At 37.3% G+C, this 21971-nt stretch overlaps 3 protein-coding genes across 5 annotated transcripts; all 3 read right to left on the bottom strand.

Moving 5' to 3' along the window:
• Window positions 1-953: 953 nt before the first annotated feature.
• On the bottom strand, window positions 954-7465 carry LOC105051790 (amino-acid permease BAT1 homolog). Of its 3 annotated transcripts, none has more exons than XM_029266649.2 (8): window positions 7235-7465; window positions 7056-7144; window positions 6796-6978; window positions 5662-5781; window positions 3774-3965; window positions 2483-2788; window positions 2222-2404; window positions 954-1666 (listed from the first exon to the last, which is right to left on the bottom strand). In XM_029266649.2, the coding sequence occupies exons 2-8, from the start codon at window positions 7134-7136 to the stop codon at window positions 1175-1177; spliced, it is 1557 nt and encodes a 518-aa protein (XP_029122482.1). In that variant the 5' UTR covers window positions 7137-7144; window positions 7235-7465; the 3' UTR covers window positions 954-1174. The 3 variants fall into 3 exon arrangements, with proteins under 3 accessions (XP_029122482.1, XP_010930693.1, XP_010930692.1); XM_010932391.4 differs by having other exon boundaries at window positions 7272-7464; XM_010932390.4 differs by having other exon boundaries at window positions 7276-7461.
• A 2457-nt stretch (window positions 7466-9922) lies between these two features.
• On the bottom strand, window positions 9923-13995 carry LOC105051792 (psbP domain-containing protein 2, chloroplastic). The gene is given in 5 exon segments (XM_010932392.4): window positions 9923-10359; window positions 11131-11406; window positions 13204-13356; window positions 13450-13637; window positions 13640-13995. Coding segments are annotated over 4 exon segments (756 nt in total). The 5' UTR covers window positions 13803-13995; the 3' UTR covers window positions 9923-10359; window positions 11131-11154.
• An 838-nt stretch (window positions 13996-14833) lies between these two features.
• On the bottom strand, window positions 14834-21663 carry LOC105051793 (RNA polymerase II transcriptional coactivator KIWI). Its single transcript, XM_010932393.3, has 4 exons — window positions 21456-21663; window positions 21253-21358; window positions 15325-15347; window positions 14834-15127 (listed from the first exon to the last, which is right to left on the bottom strand). The coding sequence occupies exons 1-4, from the start codon at window positions 21576-21578 to the stop codon at window positions 15068-15070; spliced, it is 312 nt and encodes a 103-aa protein (XP_010930695.1). The 5' UTR covers window positions 21579-21663; the 3' UTR covers window positions 14834-15067.
• Window positions 21664-21971: the final 308 nt, after the last annotated feature.

Below are 21971 nucleotides of genomic sequence, written 5' to 3'. Positions count from 1 at the left end.
TCATGAAATATATCATTGAAGGAGTAAAGATTGATTGCATAGTTCTCGTTTGTTCCTTACATGTGCATAAAGATGGATTTTTTTTTTTTTTTTGCATGAGATTTTTTTTTTTGCATCTATTGTATCGTCATTTATCATTAAGAGTCCTCAAAAGAGCTAAAAAGAGCAAGTAATATTTTAAAGAGGGTGATATCCTGGATGTTTACCTTTTAAGAGGGTCCTAAGAAAGAAGAGAGTGAGCAATATCATTATTATGATTAGCTCCTTGATCTGATATTTTATTATTTCAGTAAAAGAGATTTCACTATCTAGATCCTCGGATATTTTGGTTGGGGCTGGAGCGACATATTCACCCAATGTGGTGGGGAGTGACTGAGCCTTAATTGTTATCGTCATGCATCAAATATTTTCCAGTAGAGTGAGGGCCCTCATGGTTACGCCAGAGGCAGTAGCTATGCTAGTCACCCCCTCTCACTCCTTTTTTTTGTCCCCAAAAAAAAAAAAAGGAATTTCATTGTAAGTTGCAAAATCTTTTGAATTTATTCTTCCATTTCTTCCTATTATCTAAACTAGAATTCTATAAATTTTGGGGCTGCTTTTGGTGGTACAAGTTTTAGAACCATGATTCCATTTATAATTGCAAAACCTAACAGCTAGTTACTAGAATCATGACTGGTAGTTCTAAAAAGTATGTAAAGCCAAAAACATAGTCATTTTGAAGTGCATCTAAATGCTTCCTGAATATCTGGAATTTATTCTTTTGTCCTTTTAAAGAAAAAAAAATTTACTTTTCATCATGATTCTTTATAATTTCTTCACATAGCCAACACACAGCCCTTTGCTTTACGTCTTCTTCATATAACCTGAAAGTTTAATGTGATGGTACAGCGGTTATTCTTCGCAGCTTTCAGGAGCTTGATTTGATAATCTGAAATCAGCAAAGGAGAATAAAAGAGAGAAAGTGAAACCAACAATTGCCATGATAATGAGCTCCAGAAGCCTATGCATTGCATGGCTGCATGTGTACATAGTCATATGAACAAAAAGATGAGTATGATCTCCATTAAAGACATCAACTATAAAGAATATGGGTGAGAAATTCTCTTTATGGCCCCAATTTTCCAGCACCATGGATGCTGATTTGCATAAAATGAAGAACGATGCAAGCAAATAGCTAGACCTTCCCATTCTGGCTATCAATGTTCCGAACTGGTCCCTTAAACCATTTCCTTGCATCAAGTAGCCACCACAACATTACCAGAGTCAAACATACACCCAGAGCAATGGGTGCATAATTGAAAGTATCCCACTTGATTGGATAATATGTTGGCAGCAGGAAGACTGAACAAGTGTAACAAATCCACAAAATTGCCACCAGGCAAACTGGCCTTCTTGCTCTTCCCAAATAGAAAGGGCCTGCTTTGAAGTTCTTATCATCCATGACCATCCTTGCAAATATTGGAACAGCATAGCCACCAACCCATCCAATGGTACAAATAGAAGTGATGGCAGTGAATACCACATTAAGTTTAAGAATAGGAAGTCCAAGAAGAATGCAGATAGCTGCACATAACCATACTGCATTGGCTGGAACCTTGTGTTTAGGATGCAGTTTACGCCAAATGGATGAGAAGGGAATTCCCTGATCCCTGGACAGTGCATACACCTGTAAGGCAGAAACATTTCAAGCCATGAATACAGCAGTATCTCACAATATTTCCATTTGTAGCCAAAAAGGTAACTAAGATTTCAAATCATAATCTATAAGTCAGGAAATTAACTGTTGAGAACAATTGAACTTCAAAGAATTAACGAAGTAAATGTGGGAGAATTTTCTTGTCATGAAGTTTTATCTCTTTTCATAACAGAAATGAGGTAGAGTGGGGCAGTCATTTGGAAATTATCATTGGTTTGACAATATCCAAGATATTCATGATGAGAGCTGTTTTATCAAAGGTGCAAACTTAAACATGAAATTCTTATGAGATATTCTATGATTGTTTTTCATTAACACAGCAACCTGACTATTTTTATTAATCAATCGACATACAAACTCCTTTGAGATCGTGCCGGTACATTCCTGCAGTTTATCTTAAACCTTCCAACCATCACATTAAAAAGCATACCAAATCAACATGTTTCGAGATAATGGTTTAGTGGCTTGAGAACCTCAATAGACAACTCCAGACTAAATAATCTCCTAAAGCTAACTACTGCTTACCACTCTGGCTGCACTAGTAGTGATCGAAAGGCCACCAAAGAAAAAGGAACCCCAAATAACAAACAGCAAGATGATGGCCCCAATGGAGTTGTGATACCTCCCATGGAATGCATCATATAGGATTTGTGCTGGTACAAATGCTCCAGCAGTCTCATTGCTAGAATCATATAGATAGTCAAAGTTCTGCATGAAGTATAAATTCCAACATTAGATATCAGTCAGTTTAGAGTTCATACTGAAATAATAGCTGCAAAATTATACCTGAATGCTGAAGGTGAGAGCTAAGATATATGCCCATCCAAAAATGGAGATGATTCCAATACTAGATAGAATAGCAATTGGACCATTTTTATCTGCACCTTTTGTTTCCTCAGTTAGATGGGCTGCAGCATCATATCCATATAAAGAATACTGACTAACAAGAACAGATAAAATGACTGCATAAGGTTTGCTGCTTATCCCTGTTGTTTCTGGTGCTGTCTGAAAATGTCCAAACACGTAGGATGCAGGCTGTGTAGTCAATGCCACCAATGGGAGCATTATAACTATAACCAGTCCTCCAATAACCTGAGCATTGTTAACAGGAAATATTGTTGAAAGATTGAGAACCTTGAGATGAATTCAAGGCCAAAAAAGAACACTAGAAAGCATGATCCTACTTCATAGTACATTAAGAATTCAAGGAACTCTTGTATTCAGTATAAAATAAGGCAACTTAATATAACATTGTCAAGCAATAACCAACAGAAGTGGCCGTTCAACTAAATAGGTCTGGTTTCTTAGAACACAACAATTGAGAACCTCTCATAGCTGAAAGAAAACCTCAAAAGCCCATATCTAGTCAGTCACTATCTGTAATTCAATTACAAAAAGAACACATTAAAACATTTTCCTGGCAGTCCTCAAAAACTACCACACACCCCCCTAATGACTTGTTTAATCATTTTTTCGCATATTAAATTTATGCATATGAACATAAACTAAATCCATATCTCTGCGGCTTTTATTCCAAACCTTCTAGTGTATACCTAAAACCTTCTGATATTCCTCCATTTCTTCTACAACATCTAAATTTCATCATTGTCATATTATAGGTAATGCTTAATTTATAAAAGCAGCAGAATCTATGCAAAAATTGGTCTGATTCCAATGCTTTTTGAAAAAAGAAGATACATTTCTCACAAATAACTTTAGCTTGCAGGCGTTGTTTCAGGCAGAGTTTACTTCATCACTCGTTACTCTTGTCTGAAACTCATTGCCATCAAGGATCAAAGTTTCTCTCATGTAGCCTCTTATAAATCACCATGATCATTTATCTTACTCCAATTATTGTAGCTCCAGGCATCTCGCAATAATTAACTTCTAATAACGACATTTATTGTACTTCTTACAATCAAACTCAACATGTGCCCAATATCAATGTTTTAAACATACAGGTTGATGTTCACAAATCTTAATAACGACATTTAAGGCATGTGGATTTGATTTTCAAAGAAAACCTGGCTGACCCAGAGTACACAGACAAAATATTTTCATTTAGATAGAGGACTACCTGCCACCATATTGAGATTATGTCAATGAAGGCTATGACTTCTAGTGCAAATGTGTTGAGTACAGCCCATATCACTGTTAGTCCCACATACATAGCAAGAAATACCCCACGAGGAGCAAAGTAACCCCCTCCCTTGTTCGTTCCAGTACACAGTAATATGATGCTCTGCAAGACTTGGGATCCTGCATAAGCCTGCAGCCAAAGAAGAGAAAATACTATAGATTACACTTCTTGGTCTGTACCTTGATCTACAAGCAACTGTGACATCATGACTAAAAAAAAACAACTGAAATATTTAAATAAACACAACTAAAGTAATAAATATTATTATATTTTTATACTTATCTGTAGCTTATTTTCTACTATTATGTTGGGAAAATAGAACTACTATCCAGCAAATTTCCTTTCTCAGAGGAGTGGTATGAATTTCAATTCACTTGTTTGCTGTCTCTTGATTCTCTATTGCTGGTTCTCTCGTATCCTTTTGCAATTTCTATTTCGTTGTGAGTGCCAATGAGTGCGCAAAACATATTGTCTCATCTACAATTTTTTGATATGAAGGTTCAGTGAGGTTCTGTTATGTATATAGAAAGTTATTCTTTCCCCTTCACTGACAGAATGAGTATTTAAACTAGTCAAATATCAGACATCCAAGTTTCAAGACATTGGATGTTTATAAATTGCATTAGTTATGATGAAAAAATTTAGTTCAAATAAATTGTGATATCATATCTTACACATTGGATCTACTTGAAGTTTGAGTTGGCATGGTTCTGCACACACACGAATAAAGAAAACATTTAATGAGAATCTAATTTTTTTTTTTAGGCATCTGGAATTCTTTTTTTTTTTTTTTTTTTGGAGAGAGAGAATTCTGAATTTCATTCTTTGATGGCATTAACAATGACAAATATGAGGGTATATAGATGATAGATGACACATCTCCTGATAGGCTGGCATTTGTTTTGATGCTTAAGAAGCTAAACACTAATAGAGAAAAAAGATGAGTCAGATGATTCCAGATGGACCATGTACATATATTCTTGTAGAAGCTAGATCAACAAAAATGTTTTTTTCTTGCACCTTAAAAGCACACACATAATTTGGACTATGCTTCCCCTCAAGAGGAGAACGTATCTACTTCTATCTAGTCTAAAATCGATAATTAGGCACTGAATTAGAAGATCCATACCATTGATAATGATCCACATGACTAAAAATGTCTAGAAACCAAAAACATATATTCTGGTGATCTTCAACCTATGCATCAATTCGACAAAAAAAGGATGATTTCCATTATGCCGGTATGCTAAATACATGATAAAGCATTTAAATTAAGAATCCGCTTTATTAACCATGATTTACACATGTTATAAGACATTACTTATATCATTTTGACCATTTATTTTTATGTCTACTTGATCCATAGGTTGGAGACCATCAAAGCACATGACTCTCGATTTGGATGCCTAATTATTGATTTTGGAGTTGAAACAATAGATACCCTCTCCTCTTGAGAAGTGAAAAGACCATCTCTTATGCACACCTATGTATGTATGCAATTACATATGTATTTATGTATGTGTATGTATTGTTGGATCCAATCCTCCAGTCTTGATGTTGCATATATTCTTTTCAACCATGTCAAACAGTCATTCAGCTGTTATTACTGAAGCAGTATCATGTGACCCATTACAAGCATCACAGGACTATCAAAAAACTAGAAAAAATATTGAAACATTTTCGAAACTGAGCACAGATACCGCCTAAAATAATGTATTGCTTATATAAAAGTATGATCAAAAACCAAAAACGATTTTCACCAGATTTTTCATCCCCTAAATAAAACAAAGAATTTAGTTTGCAGAAAAGATGAAAGAAATGGTACCTGTGTTCCTATTCCAGCAATTAGGCCAATAGTCTCCAGCCAAGCACAACACCATGATGCCAGTGGACCCCAGACTGGTCCAGCTAAATGAGCAGCCCAAAAGTAAAGAGATCCAGTTGTCTGTTGAAAATGGCAAGAAGAAAGTACCTTGTGGTTTTTACTTCAATGAAAAAATTGATTCTGTCTGACAGATTTTGCATTATCATATAAAGATTTAAAAAAATGTACTTTCTACATGAGAAAGACCATTAATATCATCGTAAATACTAGAATAGTTTGCATGAAAATAGAGAGTAAAGAAAACAGAGAAAAGCCCAGTACATAAATGTTAAACAAATACTAACTCCTAAAACAGTAAGGCTTCTAGGGAGAGGTATTTGGCTTGACGAATCATTAATCAAGTTTTGTTCACATTTTAATGCAAATTGTAAACAAGGAATGACGTGCCAGAACTTGGTGAAGGTGCTGAGGCCGCCTTTGTTCAGAAATTAGACAATGCCCATTAGATTCTAAGTTGAATTATGATAAGTAGATAACAGCTATAAGAGAAGAGGTCTGGAGTTCAAAATATTCCCCAATAGTGGGGAACCATATATGTTATAAAGCAAACTAAGCCGCAAATCGGCTTACTTATCTCAGAAAATTGATGAAAGCTGAAAAATAAAATGGAGCAAAAGATTGCAGTATTTTTCAGATAGATTAAGTGTGTTTAGTTAAATTAATTAATATGATTCTTTTTAACTACTTGTAGATGTACTTTCCGCTCATTGCTTCTCAACTGTCATTTTGTAAGTTCTAATAAGGGTCATTAAGTTGTTCAGGTCCTCCTTATGTTATATCTCCAATAGTCCAAATCACTGGCCAATTTCTGCCTAAAAGTCTCCCATAATTATCTAGCTTGCTTTTCCTTTAATCCTCAACACAAGTATGTGAGAATAAAAAAGTTCATCAAAATACCCAACACAAGAAGGAGAAGAAGAAGATGCACTGAGACTTAATCCTACCAAATTCAATGCATAATATTACAGACTTCAATTGAAATAACATAAAGAAGGAAACAACATATTCATGTTCCAGAGAAACAGTAAACAGGGGAGCACTAAAAAGAACTGAGGACGGTCAAAGGTCACGAACAGGAAAGGAGGAGCAGATCTCGGCCATTGCAATTCCCACAAACCAGGTGAAGAAGGAGACTACAACCCATCCCCAGACAAGGCTGGCAGGCCCAGCATACTGCAGGCTGGACCCATAAAGTGGTGTAATCCCTGTGAACAACGTCATCGTCGAGAACGATATCGCCAGCGTCTTGAACAAAGTCTAATGACAAAGAACAAAATCAAATCACATATCATAAATCCACAGAGAAAAAGATAAGAAATTAGTAGAACGAATACCATCTCTCTTCTGAGCTCTTGCTTGTAACCAAGCTCATTGAGACGCTTCTCTCCAGAATCCACTTCCACTTCCATGGTCATAGATTTCTCTGAGATTTTCAAATGGAAGTTTACAAAGATGCAGCCTTTAGATGAGAAATGGAGGAGAAGAAGAAACAATACAGGAGATTGTAGCCTACAAGCAAAAAGGCAAGGCAAAAAGCGTGGGAATAAAACCTACGAAGGGAGGAATACTTCTCTCCGTTGAGTTGTGTATAGGGCTCGGACTCTTTTTTTTTCTTTTTTTTCCTTCTATTTTGATTTCGCTTAGCTTGCTTTTTGCCAGTTGTGGAGAGAATCGTCAACGACCTTGAATCTTCGACGTTTATCCCCCGAACGGTGGTAAAGAATTTTAAACAAACCGTGCCACTTTTTTGAGACGTGCTATTTATATTACGGAGGGCGGTTGCGGCACGCGTGTCGTGCGTGTGAGGCGTTTGACCGGTAATGACAGCGACGGGAATTGGACGGCGAGGGAAACAAATTTAAAAGCGAGTAGCCGCTTTTGACTTGAATAGCCACGAGGGTTGACCAGGCCATGTAAGATTCAGACTTGATACTTGAGGGCTGGAATATTCGGAAAACCCCTACCTCATCATACTCTTACATTAGGTATAAATATTTACCATGGATGTTTGGGGACCGGTGGATGGGGAGCGGGGGTGTACTTCTCCCAATAGACAAATTATACTATCGGTTGGATGGCCGTTTTTATCGCCGAGCACTCAGAAAAAGTCTCTTACGACAAGGCTATTATATTTGTTTCTTTGACTTTTTTGGCAGTACTTATATTAGATGTATGTGAGTACTCTGTCTTATTAAAAAAATATATATATTGGACCACATCTTGGCAAAAAAAAATGGTACTCTGTCTGATTTTGATTTTGGCATGCAACGACTTTCAGTCGTTTTTGTCCTTTATGTATAACGGCCATACCTATGGGAGTTATCTACAAAATAAACATTTCTTTTCGTTTTTAGAACACCTCCATGTTTTAGTTATTTTACAATTCAGGCTTCTACCATTATATTTGTATCGGGGATATCTGCAAAATTGTGATATTCTGTCGATTTTATAAATTTATCCTATCAGTAGTATTTATTCTTGCATGGGTCTAGCTGCAAAACGTCCTAACTTTTATGATTTTTTAAGTATTAATCTTATAAAAATATTAGTCAGGGTATTATATGCAAAAAAAAATATTCTAACTTTCTTTTCTTTTTTTTTTTACAAATAAATTCTCCATTCCATAAATAAGAGGGTTCTTGCCAAAAGTCTTAACATTTTTTATTTTTTATATATTAAAGCTGTGAATAATATTTAATTAAATCATCAAATGTAAAAAAGCCTCACATTTCTATTTTTTATTTTATAATTATAATACTTAATATATAGAAAAAAATATTTTTTTTTTGGATAAGACGAATCATTCATACAACATAAGTATGAATATAATACAAAAAATCAAAAAATAAAAATATCACGAAAGGATATCATCAAAATAGATATATTAAATCAAATATCCATATTAGAATGATTAACAACATAACTCGCCATCTAATTGATGACGTTATTCACCTCTCAATATATATGCTTAATATTATCAACTCACCCAAATGCCACGACAACACAGAAAACATCACTTATAATCAAAACTTATTTTATCCTTGAGTTTTATTGCCGCTTTCAATTTTATACTCCGCAAATCCTCTTCTTGCTCCGTTATTACTTTCCAACCATACCAAAGACCGACCTCAGCCATCTTCCTCCTTCCTCAAGAACACCATCAAGCCCTAACCCTACCCCTAAAACCCAAATCTAAGGATGAACAAAATGCCAAATTTGAGCTGCTAGATATATGAAGCCATGTAGCAGGAGGTGACATGGCGGTGATGATCCAGCTGTAGTATGCCGCAAACACAACTCTTTTTCTCCAAGCCCCCCTTGCGGAGACCATGGACATTGACCTCGAAGTTGCATTCTATCTTAAACCCTAAATGATAACTCTAATTCGTGTCCAAATATGCTTTTCCTCCTTCGCAAATATTTTTATGAAAGTTTTTTTTTTCCTTGTTCCTGGACATGTTTGTAAGATATATATATATATATATATATATATATATATATATATATATTTTTTTTTTTTTTTTTTTTTTTTTTTTTTTTTTCCTGCAGGTGTCCGAGTTGATTCTTGCAGATCCTGTTTCGGTTCTTGACTCCCTCATTCAGGAAGTGAAGAAATCGGACCGGATGGGCAGGAGATGGCTGCCAGTTTCTTAAAGTTTTGATCTTTTTGTGTTGTATTATCCTTCTAAGATCTATTGGGCAGTTTTCCTCCTCTTTTACTTTTTTTTTTTCCCCCGCAAAGTTTCTTTTGTTGGCCTTTTCTTTTTGTCTCTTTTGTTTGATTTCTTGTGGCTATTGACTTATATTTTTTATCTTTTGCTTTGCAGGGAGCTACATACTAATAAAAATTGGTAGGATATATTTAAAGTGCCTCAATTTGGACTCCCAAAATCACAGAACAATGCTGAAGACATTTCAAACTGCTGCAATTGACTCATCTGCCAGCATCTTATTGTGTGCTGCTAATATTACTCCCGAACCTTAATTTATCACGATCACACCTTAGATTGTCCTTCCTAATCATATTCATCTACCCTTGCTCAGCCAAAGTTTTAACCAGTACAAGATGTATCTGCTGATTTATATATTCATGGAGAATATACAATGGAACTAATTCAGATATCATGGTGCCAAAAAAGGATGCAATCCATGCCTTGTTAAAGCAATCACCATTAAGTGGAAGAGTAACAGCCTTGCTATGTAGAAAATGAGACCAACGCTCATGGAGAAATTTGATGACCTTATTAATAACAGAAAAGACTATCTAATCTTCAAGTCGGATGGACATAGAATCATGAGTTTTCTTGACCAGCCTTACAAATATTACAACTTCCATTGTTCAGAAACAATGAATTTAATATAAATCACAAATGAAACTTAACCTATCAAAACCATCATTGAACTTACACATTCAAGAAATTTGCAAAATATATATAAGAATTTCAAACATAAGAATGATCTAAAATCTTTGATTTGCTTGACCTCATCATGATAGTTTTTGCAGCTTCAAACGAACAACTAACACCAGCTGATTTATGTTGATTGCCCCACCATGCATCTTTGTGAGATTTTGCAGGTCTCATATTTGCATCGAAAGCGGCTTAGGACACAAAGTGTGTGTCCTCTTCCAGGTTTGAGCTGCATCAGGCACTCTCTTAAAAGTTACTTTCAGTTAACATTTATCAATGGTGAAGGTTATCACATGCACTGCAAACTAGAAGAATGGTGGCATAATGGCATGATGAACAACATAGAACATGACTAGCAAACATTTTGCTTCTTGCTGTATGGTATGTGTGATTAGGTTATTTTAGCATGTGTGTTGTGTGCATGCACACGCATGTTAGCATGTGTACTCGGATTTGGAAAGCAAACATATTTATAGCTTCAAAGAGAGGTGAATATAGCTAGGGAACTTCCAATATATGGTTCCCATCTCTACAAAGATAAGAAATGGCCTCTATTTCTATGTGCTTGCATGAAAAAACCAAATAGCCAAAAACGCTATAAAAAGAGAAAGTAAGTCTGAGATATTTCAGCAAGGCATGTTGTTGAAAATGTTAATCTCCTGGCTGCGGTCTCAATTTAGCATGCTTTCTTATTGTATGGTCAGATCAATCTTAAAGCCACATGGTTGCAGAAATCGCAAATAACACCAAAGTGATGTAGTTTAGTTGTAATGAAACAATAAGTATTTGAACCTGGCATAGAATCCTTTTTTTTATTTAAATTTTTGAGAAAAGGCATAGAAACTGATTCATTCATATCCTTGTTTTTTATATTAAATAGTAGGCTCAGATAAACCACATGACTTTATGGCTGTAAGAGGCACGCTGTTAGATCAAGTCAGGGTGTCGACAGAACTGAAAGTCAAAACTACCTTTTTTCATTAAAAGATATGCAACATACCTTTCCTGAACTAAGCACTCATGTTTATGCTGTGTCAAAAGAGTGAAGAACTTGTTCCAACACCATTCTAGTTTTACCATCCAAGGGATTATCTGGATTGTCTGAATAGGCGATATTGAGAAGATAGAGCTTTCTGGAAGCTACAAATGAAGCTGAAAATATCCTCTTCATCCCCCCTCTGGTGCTATCAACTTTATACTCAAACTCATACACTGGCAGGCCACTGTGACCTAATCTTTCAGCAACACTCAACACTTGTGCATCCTTGGTGCTTTCCTGCAAAACAAGCAAGTTAATTAATATAACCATCGTTACAGCTTACAAAGGGCAAGCATGGAATAATTTATTAATTAAAATTGCAATCATTGCTGGGACCTAACAATGGGGGAAAATTATCAGCAAACAGATATAGTCAGTGGAACCAGCAACTTCAGTCAAAGAGATAAAAGTTATTGCAGAGATGGATGCACCTTTTTACGACATCCTGTTTCTAGAAATTTACCTAATTGGAATAAATTGCGATCCAAAGTACCGTGGACTGCGTAAATACTCCAAATTATCTTTAGCATACAAACCCATCACCGAAGGGGCAGTTGAATAAAGATCCAACAGTTTCATTGGCTAAGTAGCAATAACCACGCATTTCACCCAGTACAAATAATAGTTTGAAATAGGGGGAAAAACTTCCGATTGCAGCGGGACTGAAGATCTCAAGAACTAAGTAACATGATCCATTGATAACAAGGTCCAGACAGACGACCTGAGTTGCCTATCCTGATATCAAGTACCTACATAGATAGACAGAGATGGCAATATATTTGGCATAACATAAACAACCATCCGTGATATGTCTATGTGAAATAAAATATTAGATCCAGATAGGTCAGGTAGAGCAAACTTGCTGCTGAAACATAACTCCTTGCAGGCTGAGTCTCCAGCCCCCATAAAGATGAGGTTTTGTGACAGAATCTAAGTTCATTTATCTTCCTACATGCACGTATGCACAATTTGCTATTGATAACATAAATATTGTGCAAAGCAGAGGCATTAAACCATAAATGAGATGAGGTCTAAAGTGTAAGCATTGAAAAATAAGAAAGTCATAATAAGAAAAATATAGCGGGAAAAAGGCAATATCAAGGACACAAATGTTGCAATTGGACACCAAACTTCTAAAACAAGAACCTAACATCGTGAACAAGAAATATGCACAAGTCCAGAAGCAAAGATATTGAAAAGCAACATACTTTGTCGTACTGTACAATGCACGTAAATATAATCATATTTTAATCTTTACTAATCGACATGTAAGAACATCATGAAAGAATTGATTGAAGATCTTGAGAGTAAAACATATTGAACAATCCATTGTCCCCCTTGCTCTCTGTCTGTATGAGAAAGGGGCCAATTCGAAAAGCTTGACAGAGACATCTTCTAGCACTGCCAAATGAAGGAATGAGAATAAAATGATATGCATGATTCCTTTCCCTCTTCTGCTTACTATATTATTTTTTAGGTAATCTTATGATATTGTTAAGGATATGGAATAGACAAATTTAACCACAGCTGACAGAAAAATGAAGTCAAAAATGCATCTTGACTCATTTAAGTGCAAGAATGCCGTCTCTTCTTTATTCTCCCCTTCTCAACTAGCAGACTTTGCAGTTTACCCTTTAACTAACAGTGGAAAAGAACGTCCACTTCGTTCTTAAGCACAACTAATTGAAATAGATTTACATCAGTTATTTGATTCAACCACATCAATTGAGGTATTTCCTTGATTTAAAGTTATAAGAAAGAACATCTGTGAATTGCCTAATATTGAAAAGACATTTGACATAAAGATGCTCCCACAATTATTTTTAAGCACTATATGACATCGTCAAGCTTCAGGTTTACAACTTTAAGAGATGACCATCAACATTTCATATACGCATTCATCATAGCTTAACATGTAAAAGAACATTAATTCACAGAATTATTCAACAAGCCTACTTGAAACTTAGCAGTAAAGCTCAAAGGAAGGGGAAACAACACCAAATTACCAAAGAAAAGCTGGGACAAAGAAAGAACCTTTCTCCTCTCAGCTTGGATGAGCTTGTCGGCCACGAACTCTGGAGTCCCAAAGTCTTTGAGAGAGGACAGGCGGACGGGGTTCACCACAACCCCAATGTTATTGCTCCCCTTCCCTTCTTCAAACAAAGCCGTAGCCCCCGCCTTCTCCACCTATGAGCAACAATCCGTTCCAACGTTACCACCAGCCAAATAGAACCCAGTTCCCCCCAAAGAAATGATCAGTATAAGAGGAATAAAGGGAACCTTGACCCAAGAGGGAGGCTTCAGGAGGGTGAATCCCTCCCCCGTGTCCGTGTACCGCTCCAGGTCGTCGGAAACCGGCGGAGAAGCGGCTGACGGCGACGAGACCACCAGGAATGGGAACAGCAACAGAATCGATCTCCTTCTACTAATTCTAGCGGCATTCTTCTCGTTATTGGTAGTCGAAGAAGGAAGAGAACGTGGTCGGATTGGTGGGTCGCTTGGTATCGAATAAGAGCACCGGCGGGCGGCAGCCGCCGATGGGGTGGTCCCAGCCGGCGGCGGACTGTGGGATGCGAGGGGATCGTGGAAGCGCCGCCGCACCGGACGGCCGTCGACGGCTCTAAGCAAGCCATGGCGGTGCAGCGCCTTGGCTAGGGGAAGACATGACTGGGGCTACGAGTTTTTCGGAGGACACGGGAGATAAAGTAGCCGGAACCACAAGCGCACGTCGAGAGGATCGACTCGATTACCTCATGCTGCTGACATGGAACGTGGATCCGACGATGTTCATATAGGCCTTAGGTGGACGCTTTGCGATTCAATGAGTATGATTCTTCTGAAATCAAAAATAATATTTATGTCACCGGAGTGGATTTTATATAAAAAATCTATTTGATTATCGATTTTGAAGAGAAAATCGAATATTTTTTTCTGTGGAAAACAATACATATTTAGGCATCATGGACAATTCTATGATCACCGGAGCTAGTTACACGATATTGATAATCTCAATAAATATCAAATATTTAAAATATGCATATCGAACACTCTATAGTAGGGGCAATAATATTATCTTTTTTAAATGTCAACCATTTTGCAAAAAAAATTGATCTGATTTTTTCCCTAAAATCAATAACCAAGTGGGTTGCTTATACGGCATTGATTCTGCAAGTAAATATTCATTTGTGTACTTGTTTTTTTTCCCCTAAATTTAGAGTGTAAAGTCAAGAAAAAGGCCAAATTGACAATCGTCAGGCATTCCCGGGCGGATTGGTTTGGCATCTAGCAGGTGGCTTTAAGGAAATCATAAAATATTTCAAATGCATAGTTCAAGTTAATGATTACCCATAATGCGGCTCGACCAATTCTTAAAGAATTGGTAATGCTAGCAGGCTAGCCGCAATAGATAGGATATTTAATTCAATGCGCCTATCCTTCTGGGATTTTTTATGATACTACAGACTTGCATATTTTGAAGGCCCAGAATACTACAACTCGGGAACCATAATGCTTCACCAAATCCGAAGGATTTAACAGGACACATGCGCTCGATCATGTTAGACTCCTTGCCAGCAACATATTCCAGTGTGACAAACAGTAGAAATTCGACAGGCAGACGGCCTCCATCGCTAGGATCAATGTGCCACCAAGAGAACACAAAACATAGTCTGTTACCTGCTTCACATACTTCTAGCTCTCTAAGTAACTACAAGTTAATCTATTACAAGTCTTACACGCACGAAAGGTACCAGTATTTGGTTAGACAAAATAAACGGGGATACTTAAACTAGAGATGTCATACTTGGCACCTAAATTACAAAGTGAGGTTGATCAAAACGTTATAAGAGAACAAGTTGCATCCCCAGCAGTCCAGCATCTTCTTCAAAGCTGATTCAGACTACGTATTTTCCTTTACTGCCTCATCAATTTCCTCAATATGGTCCCGCAGTACTTGCCACTTCATATTAGAGAAGAAAGGGTTTGGTAGTAACCATAAACAGCATAATTAGACAGAAACTGAAAAATCCCAAATTAAGGATATCCCAAAACAAAAGTATGGAACGTTTCTTGGTGGAAGAAAAGAATGGTGCAAAGGAAAAGAGTACAGACATTAGTACCGTAGCAAGAAAAAGAAAATAATAAAGAAACACGTACCTGATCCAAGGGAAGCGATATGCCTGAAAGAAAGGGAGCAGAATGTTACAATATGGAAGCACTTAATAAAAAACATCATCACAATTTAAGAATTGGAACATTTGTCACCATGTAAAGATCATAAACTAGGTTAACACTCATAATCCTACATAAAATAAAATAATTTAGAAAACTTCGGGGAGACTTGAATTTTTCATCAAACCTCTATAGTTTCCAAGTTTATCCCAACTGATTTAAAAAAATCAAATCACTCTTTAGTTCATAACAACTTCACAACTAATTTAATACTTTTTCAATGAGTTCTCACAAAAATTTTTCCTAAGGTTTTTTAGATTTAGCTCTCCATCAAAAAATTTCATTAGTCTTTAATTAATCTAAAAAAAATCATTTTTTAATCTGTCACAATTTCCCTTCTTTCCCTATCTCAATCAAAATACTATCCATTGCGGGGTTTGGTTGTATCTTTCGCACAGAAGAATGATTGATTTTTTTTTGCAATGTCAACCATTGGATCACACTTTGCACAGCTTTCAAAGCCCTCCAATCTCTCCCTTCCCTCCATCAGCACAGACACGAGATAGACGTCATTCTTTGAAAGTTGTGCAAAACGTGATCCAATGGTTCATGCCGCGAAAGATCATTGGTTCTTTCATGCGAAAGATACAACCCACACCCTCTATTGTGTCCCCTGGGAAGCAATTCTGAAACCCCACTCTATTGATATGCTCTTAATTAGTTGTGACTGGAACCAGAAGATGGGCTGCCAAAAACTGAAAAGCTACTATTACAAAATCTAATAACGTAATTAAATATCAACAAATGCAATATATTTGGTATATGAGGCGAGTGCAATTTCATGACACGAGGGTAAAGTATGGACCCAATACTTCACACTTTCAAGCATGAAGGGTGGTAAATATGAAGCGCAAGTACTTTCATGAGAAGGTGATCCTAGAGTTTTTCCACAATGAGCTCATTTATTGTGATGCTCTCTTTGCTTCATATTTATTAAGCAGAAGAGGCTCCAATATGTGGTCAAGTTAGAAGAGGAGTTGTTCCTCCAACAAGAGGCCAGTAGATCTTGCAAGGGAAAACATCTGCAAAGGTGTAATGGAGCATTTATGGAAAGCCTCCGACCAACAACCTACTCCTGGTATTTGAGCCTCAAATTCCACGAGTTACAACAAATGGACAAATGTACCACAACATACAAGAGGTTCTTTTTATCTGGCTGCATGGTTGGGTACTCTGATACAATAACCATCATGGCGTTTATGCATCATACAGGGTATACACCAAGCTCATGTGCCAGGATGATTAAGTGACCTTGTCAATTTGGAGGATGCACTACCAGCTGCATCCCCGAAATCCTAATCAGTCAGCTGCATTATGTTTTCTATTTTATTACAGCAAACAGGATTTTTTGTGTATGTAGATGAAACTCCTCTTCAATAAGGGTTTGTGAGAAGACCATAAACCAGCCCACATAAGCAGTTCATTTGTCATTTTTATATTTTATTAAAAGTAATATCACATGAAATGATAAGACTTTAATACTCTAGGTCAAGAAACTTCCAGCTTTATCTTTTGCATTTTGTTTCACAAATCATTAAGGGCTCAGAATGCTGCTAGGCAGACCAGTTGTCCAACGTACACAGGGAATCTGGCTGCAGCTTTGCATGGTTGTCTATATTTATCGCACCCAGAACTTCCCAATCCCTTTGATTGTGTCCTTCCACTCTGCATTTATTTCCTCTCCCTTGACTTAAAATTTTGCCACATTTCTCAATTCAGCCTGACAGACCAATCCCTCCATCCCCTCTATCCCAGCCACCCCCCCCCCCCGCGCTAAACCAAAAAAAAAAAAAAAAAAAAAGAAAAAAAAGAAAAGAAAAGAAAAAGGAAAAGAAAGAAAAAAACACACAAACATGCACGCACAAACAAACAAAAAAAAAAGGAAAAAAAAAGTGAAAGAAACCCTTCTTTTTTCGTCAAGAAACTGGAGGAAAATAATAGACAATGGGTCGTAAAAACATCTCTCCCAAGAATATATTCTTCCACTTTTCCACACTTCAATACCCCTAACCATGTAATGCACAAGCACGAGGACTTAAACTACAAATGCCCAATCACCTACATATTCATAACATTACTAACATGGCACAATGCTTCCACCATGTAGGCGCTCTCCAATAAAGACACTAATACACCACAAGCCATAACTCTTGATTAATTTCATTTCTTTTTCCTTCATTTGCACAGTCTTAATTGAAGTTAAGAGCCCATCAAAATAGAAATAGATATTCAGGATGCTAAAAGTATCTTTCTTCTTCACAATCTGCATAACTAAATTCAACAATATACTCTAATCTTACCAAAAGATCGAAGAAATATGCCTAGACTCTTGCAACATATACCCACTTACTTAATATTACAGTAATGTTAAATCTTCTATCTTTGCAAGCATGTTCCAAGAAGTGTAAGTCAATGTCATGTTTTTGAGAACTTAACCAAATATCTTGTTAAAGTTGGGCTATGCCCTTATAAGACAGTATATAAAACCCAAAAAATGATTGGAGTTATTAGTAGCATGTGAACTCCTAACGTTTAGAGGTTTAGCGAAAACAGAAAAGGACGATCCTTTTCTTATCAATCAAATAAGCATCTTGACGCTAACCCAGAAAGAAGGGGGAGGGGGGTCTCTTTATGGTACTAACTCATAGGGTCAGTAATCTTAGGTGAAACATGATAATACAAAAAGAACATCTCAAACTTAATTAGGTAACCTTTGAAACAACACCAGACCACCTGACAAAAATCTTCATTTTGGACAATCAGTCATGTTAGTATCATCTATGATTAGGGACATTGAGTTTCAACCACATCAGAAGAAGCAAAGCATGGAAAAATGTTTATGTAGCTTTATTTTATGGAGATCTTATGATCACCACATTACAGAAAGATCAAAGACCCTTAACATGTGCCTAACGAGACAGAAATAGCTGAAAACAGGACCAGTACATGATAAGTATGAACCTATGGTACCAAAAAATACATAGCATGAAGAACAAGGGGAATAACTGAATAAACATACAACAGTACTAACCCCACAAATAAGATCACTTATTATCATCTAGGGTAGCCATTAAAATTTACAAACTCCAAAAGTTTTGTAGTTTCCTTTTATTTTGTGAAGATATGTCAAATCTTGTAAGACAGTTCATCAGATCCTCGCAACTGACATTAACTTGAAGAAAGTGGAATGGATTTACTTACCCAGCTCAAATTCAAAGGAGTCCCAAAAGTAAAGATGGTGTAACATGCCTTTCCTCTTCTATTTTTGGTGATACAAGGGAAGGCCCCAAAAGGAATCGTGCACAATTAAAAGCTGCCCCCAAGGTGCCTGCATTGCCAATAGGGAATAGGATCCTGGTACCTATCAGTCAAAGTACAAGGATAAGGCAGGGAACAGGCTAATTGGTGACCACGTCAGCAAGTTGGTTCCCTTCATGAAAGATGTGTGTTGTATCAAGGGAACTGATATTGGAGCAGTTATAAGCTGCTGGAAGTGATGTGGGAGCAGATATGAGCTATGTCCCAGAGGTAAGGGCGAGTACCTGGGGACTTGTGAGCAATCCAGCATACCACCTTCATGGCACATATGCCTTTCCAGAATCCCATCCTGAACACTAATCATCAAATGCAACAGAAACATAAAGCGCATCTGGAAGTTGCTGCTCAAGGCCTGAGAGGTTTGTCAGGCAGTTTCACTCCCTAATAATGAGGCATTTTTCAAAACTTAAAGCCATACCTTGACTATCCAAAAAAACAACAATGAGAGCTTTGTTGGAAGCCTAAGTATGGATTACATGACCTTGACCCAAGACCTTGTAAAAATATAGAAAGGCACACCTCAAACCCAAAAAAGGCAAAACAAGAACCTCATTGCATGTTAATACTGTAGGACAGTAATGAAGCTAGGGACAGTACCACAAAACTTGGTCATCAGCCAACCTAGAAAGATGAGAATTCATTTAGATTTATTAAAAAATGATCACCCAAGAAGAAGCATATTTAACCAAGGCTATAAAAGAGAGTTGGGATCATAAGGGTGAGCCAGAGGCTACAAATTAAATGTGAACAACTAACCAAACAGTTTTAAAAAAGAAGGGGCATTTTCCTTTTTCAACTCATGCATGTATCACAAAGAAAGAATGCAAAGACTGTAATCTTAGTTAAAGATAGCAACAAGCCTTAGAAAATCCTTTTGCCCTTATGACAAAGCACCGTGCCTCAATATTTCACCCATGACCATAGGAAGTTAAGAACAATACTGCCCCTTTCATGAATGTAGATAAGATAACTAATCCGTATCGCTCCAACAGGGCAAGTCTCAACTCAAAGCAAAGAATGCAATTCTTCTAATAAGATAAAGAGAAAGGCAATCACCCTATATTCCAACCATTTATCATAGATTGGACTATCTAACTTATCATCTTCATATCATTCAAACAGAACAGATCGAAAGGTTTAGGAATCTAAACTTTCAACCGCTATACATGCTCATTCTTGTAAAAACACATAAATCAATGTTTTTTGAATGTTGAATATGATTACATGATTGAACTGAACTGCATGGAAGAACATGCCATCCTAGGGATGTTGGATGTCTGCTATAGACATTCCTTGTGCTATTTCATAAAAAAAAACCAAGGTAGCAAATGGTGATGACTTCTTGCTTTATTAGGTTGACCATAACTTCATACCCTGTCCAATATGAAAGGCCAGTCTTATCACTTGACACACTGGACATCTCATCAGATGATTGAACAGAAAGTGCATCCACAATTTCGAAAAAGTAGGCCGGCCATTGTCCCCTTAGTACCCATCAATGGCTTGTTCAGAATAAAATAACTGAAATCCAGTTGTTGTTGTGGTTATAAGCAAGCATAATTTGAATGAACATCGATTAGCTATGATAACAAGAATCAGATCCTAAATTTTGCAAAATAGATCATACATTGCCATGCAAAAAGATTTGACATGATTCCTTCTTCCACCAACAGCTCATCATAAGAGAAGGTTACAACCTTTACACTTTAGGACCATTATCAGACTAACCATTTGCCTCATAACTTATGGTTCTATTTTGATGGACTTTTGGACTGCCTATAATCAATTCACCGAAGCCTTCTGGTACAAATCAATGCGTACATTTTCTGGGCATCTATTTTAGTATTTGCCCATCACCTTGACTTGATTTTCTTCTACTGGTACATCGAGTCGCATTCCTGGTACTAGGAAAAGTTACAGCTAGTACGTTCGAGTGGTACATAAGGTAAGTCTATCAGCACTTGAAAGGGATATCCTGCAGGATATACAGACCGTATATTTACCTTCCCTATTCTTCAAATCCACTTGTTTGCCCTTTTAAATTCTTTAACTAGTCCCTGATGCATTACGCTTGACCATTCCAACCATCTTGTCTTCTTCCCTAATTTTAAGACAAGATCCATTCTTCAGACATCCCTGAGGCAGGAAACCAACATATCCGCAATGCTTTACATTTTTAATAAATCAGTACGGTTTTAGTTATTTCTTTCACTTTCTTCAGAATTCTCTCTCTGACCTTTCCAGAATACCCGCAGAGAATAAATCCCAAAATCCAGAAACCTCAGCCTTTTCCGAACCAAAAGGCATGGACACAGCTTACCTGGTTGCTCTTCCAAGTGGCGCTTATGACATTGTTAACGTTATGACATAACATTCGAACCAAGATTCTAACTTCTAAAGAACCCTAACTCCTCGCTTCCAATTAAAATGTGAAAGAATGCAACAGAAACAAACAGACCTAACAAAAAACCAACAACTTTAGGCCTTTGAGCGAAAAGAAAAAAAATCAGATAGAGAAAATGAGAAAGAAAAGACCTTTCTTTCCAGGGAGTTGCTTCCCGTCCTTGACGTAGAACTCTCTGATGTCCACCACGACCTTCCCCTGCCAGCTCCGCACCGAAACCCTCCTGTTCTTCGATATCTAGACCTCAAGATCCACCCCCTTCGTCACAAAAAAGCTCACGCCAACCGAGAGACGAAAGAAATGGAACTAGGATTTTAGCGAGCGAAGATCAAACCTCACAGACAACGATGCCATCCTCATCGGATTCCGCCATGGCGAGCTTCTTCGACGGTGGCGCTCCGTCGAAGCTCCCGCCAGCGGACTCCTCGTCGTTCCTCTTCTTCCCCTTCCTCCACATCTCTCCACGCTCCTTCGCCCCTTCTTTCTTAGAACCCTCGCGGTGAAATAGCGAGTGAGCGAGGGATATAAAAGGTCTCTCGAAGGGTTTTATAGGCGGGCTTCTCTATTCGAGGACGGGCGGCGTGGGCCGTGGGCGGTCGCACGAACCGGCTCAACCGGTCCGAGGGGCAGAGGGACCAGGATTCCCCTGTCCCTCGAGTCCTGGACCCTCGGACCGTGGAGTTTCCGTTTTAGGTGCGTCAGCGGGTCTAACGTTGCCCTTAACCTGCTTGAAAAATGGTCTTTAGCTTTACCCGCCCCATGGAGGAATCAGCTATAGAGTTATTTTAACCAACTTAATTTACCTTAAATAATTTTATTGGCACAAATAAAACAACAAAGCAAAGGATTA

This window comes from Elaeis guineensis, chromosome 9 (genome assembly GCF_000442705.2).
Source record: "Elaeis guineensis isolate ETL-2024a chromosome 9, EG11, whole genome shotgun sequence".
Classification (NCBI taxonomy): Eukaryota; Viridiplantae; Streptophyta; class Magnoliopsida; order Arecales; family Arecaceae; genus Elaeis; species Elaeis guineensis.
Note: the sequence above shows the minus strand (reverse complement) of the source record. Positions and strands in the feature narration are given on the sequence as shown.

What these genes read in the sequence shown, in the direction of transcription:
- LOC105051790 (XM_029266649.2), bottom strand. Translation starts at nt 7,136, where the DNA reads ATGACCATGGAAGTGGAAGTGGATTCTGGAGAGAAGCGTCTCAATGAG. An exon ending in AAGAGCTCAGAAGAGAGATG is followed by an intron (nt 6,979 to 7,055) that starts GTATTCGTTCTA and finishes CTTTGTCATTAG; the next exon opens with ACTTTGTTCAAGACGCTGGC. An exon ending in CTCTCACCTTCAGCATTCAG is followed by an intron (nt 2,405 to 2,482) that starts GTATAATTTTGC and finishes TACTTCATGCAG; the next exon opens with AACTTTGACTATCTATATGA.
- LOC105051793 (XM_010932393.3), bottom strand. Translation starts at nt 21,578, where the DNA reads ATGTGGAGGAAGGGGAAGAAGAGGAACGACGAGGAGTCCGCTGGCGGG. An exon ending in GCAACTCCCTGGAAAGAAAG is followed by an intron (nt 15,348 to 21,252) that starts GTCTTTTCTTTC and finishes CCTTTCTTTCAG; the next exon opens with GCATATCGCTTCCCTTGGAT. An exon ending in TATCGCTTCCCTTGGATCAG is followed by an intron (nt 15,128 to 15,324) that starts GTACGTGTTTCT and finishes TCTAATATGAAG; the next exon opens with TGGCAAGTACTGCGGGACCA.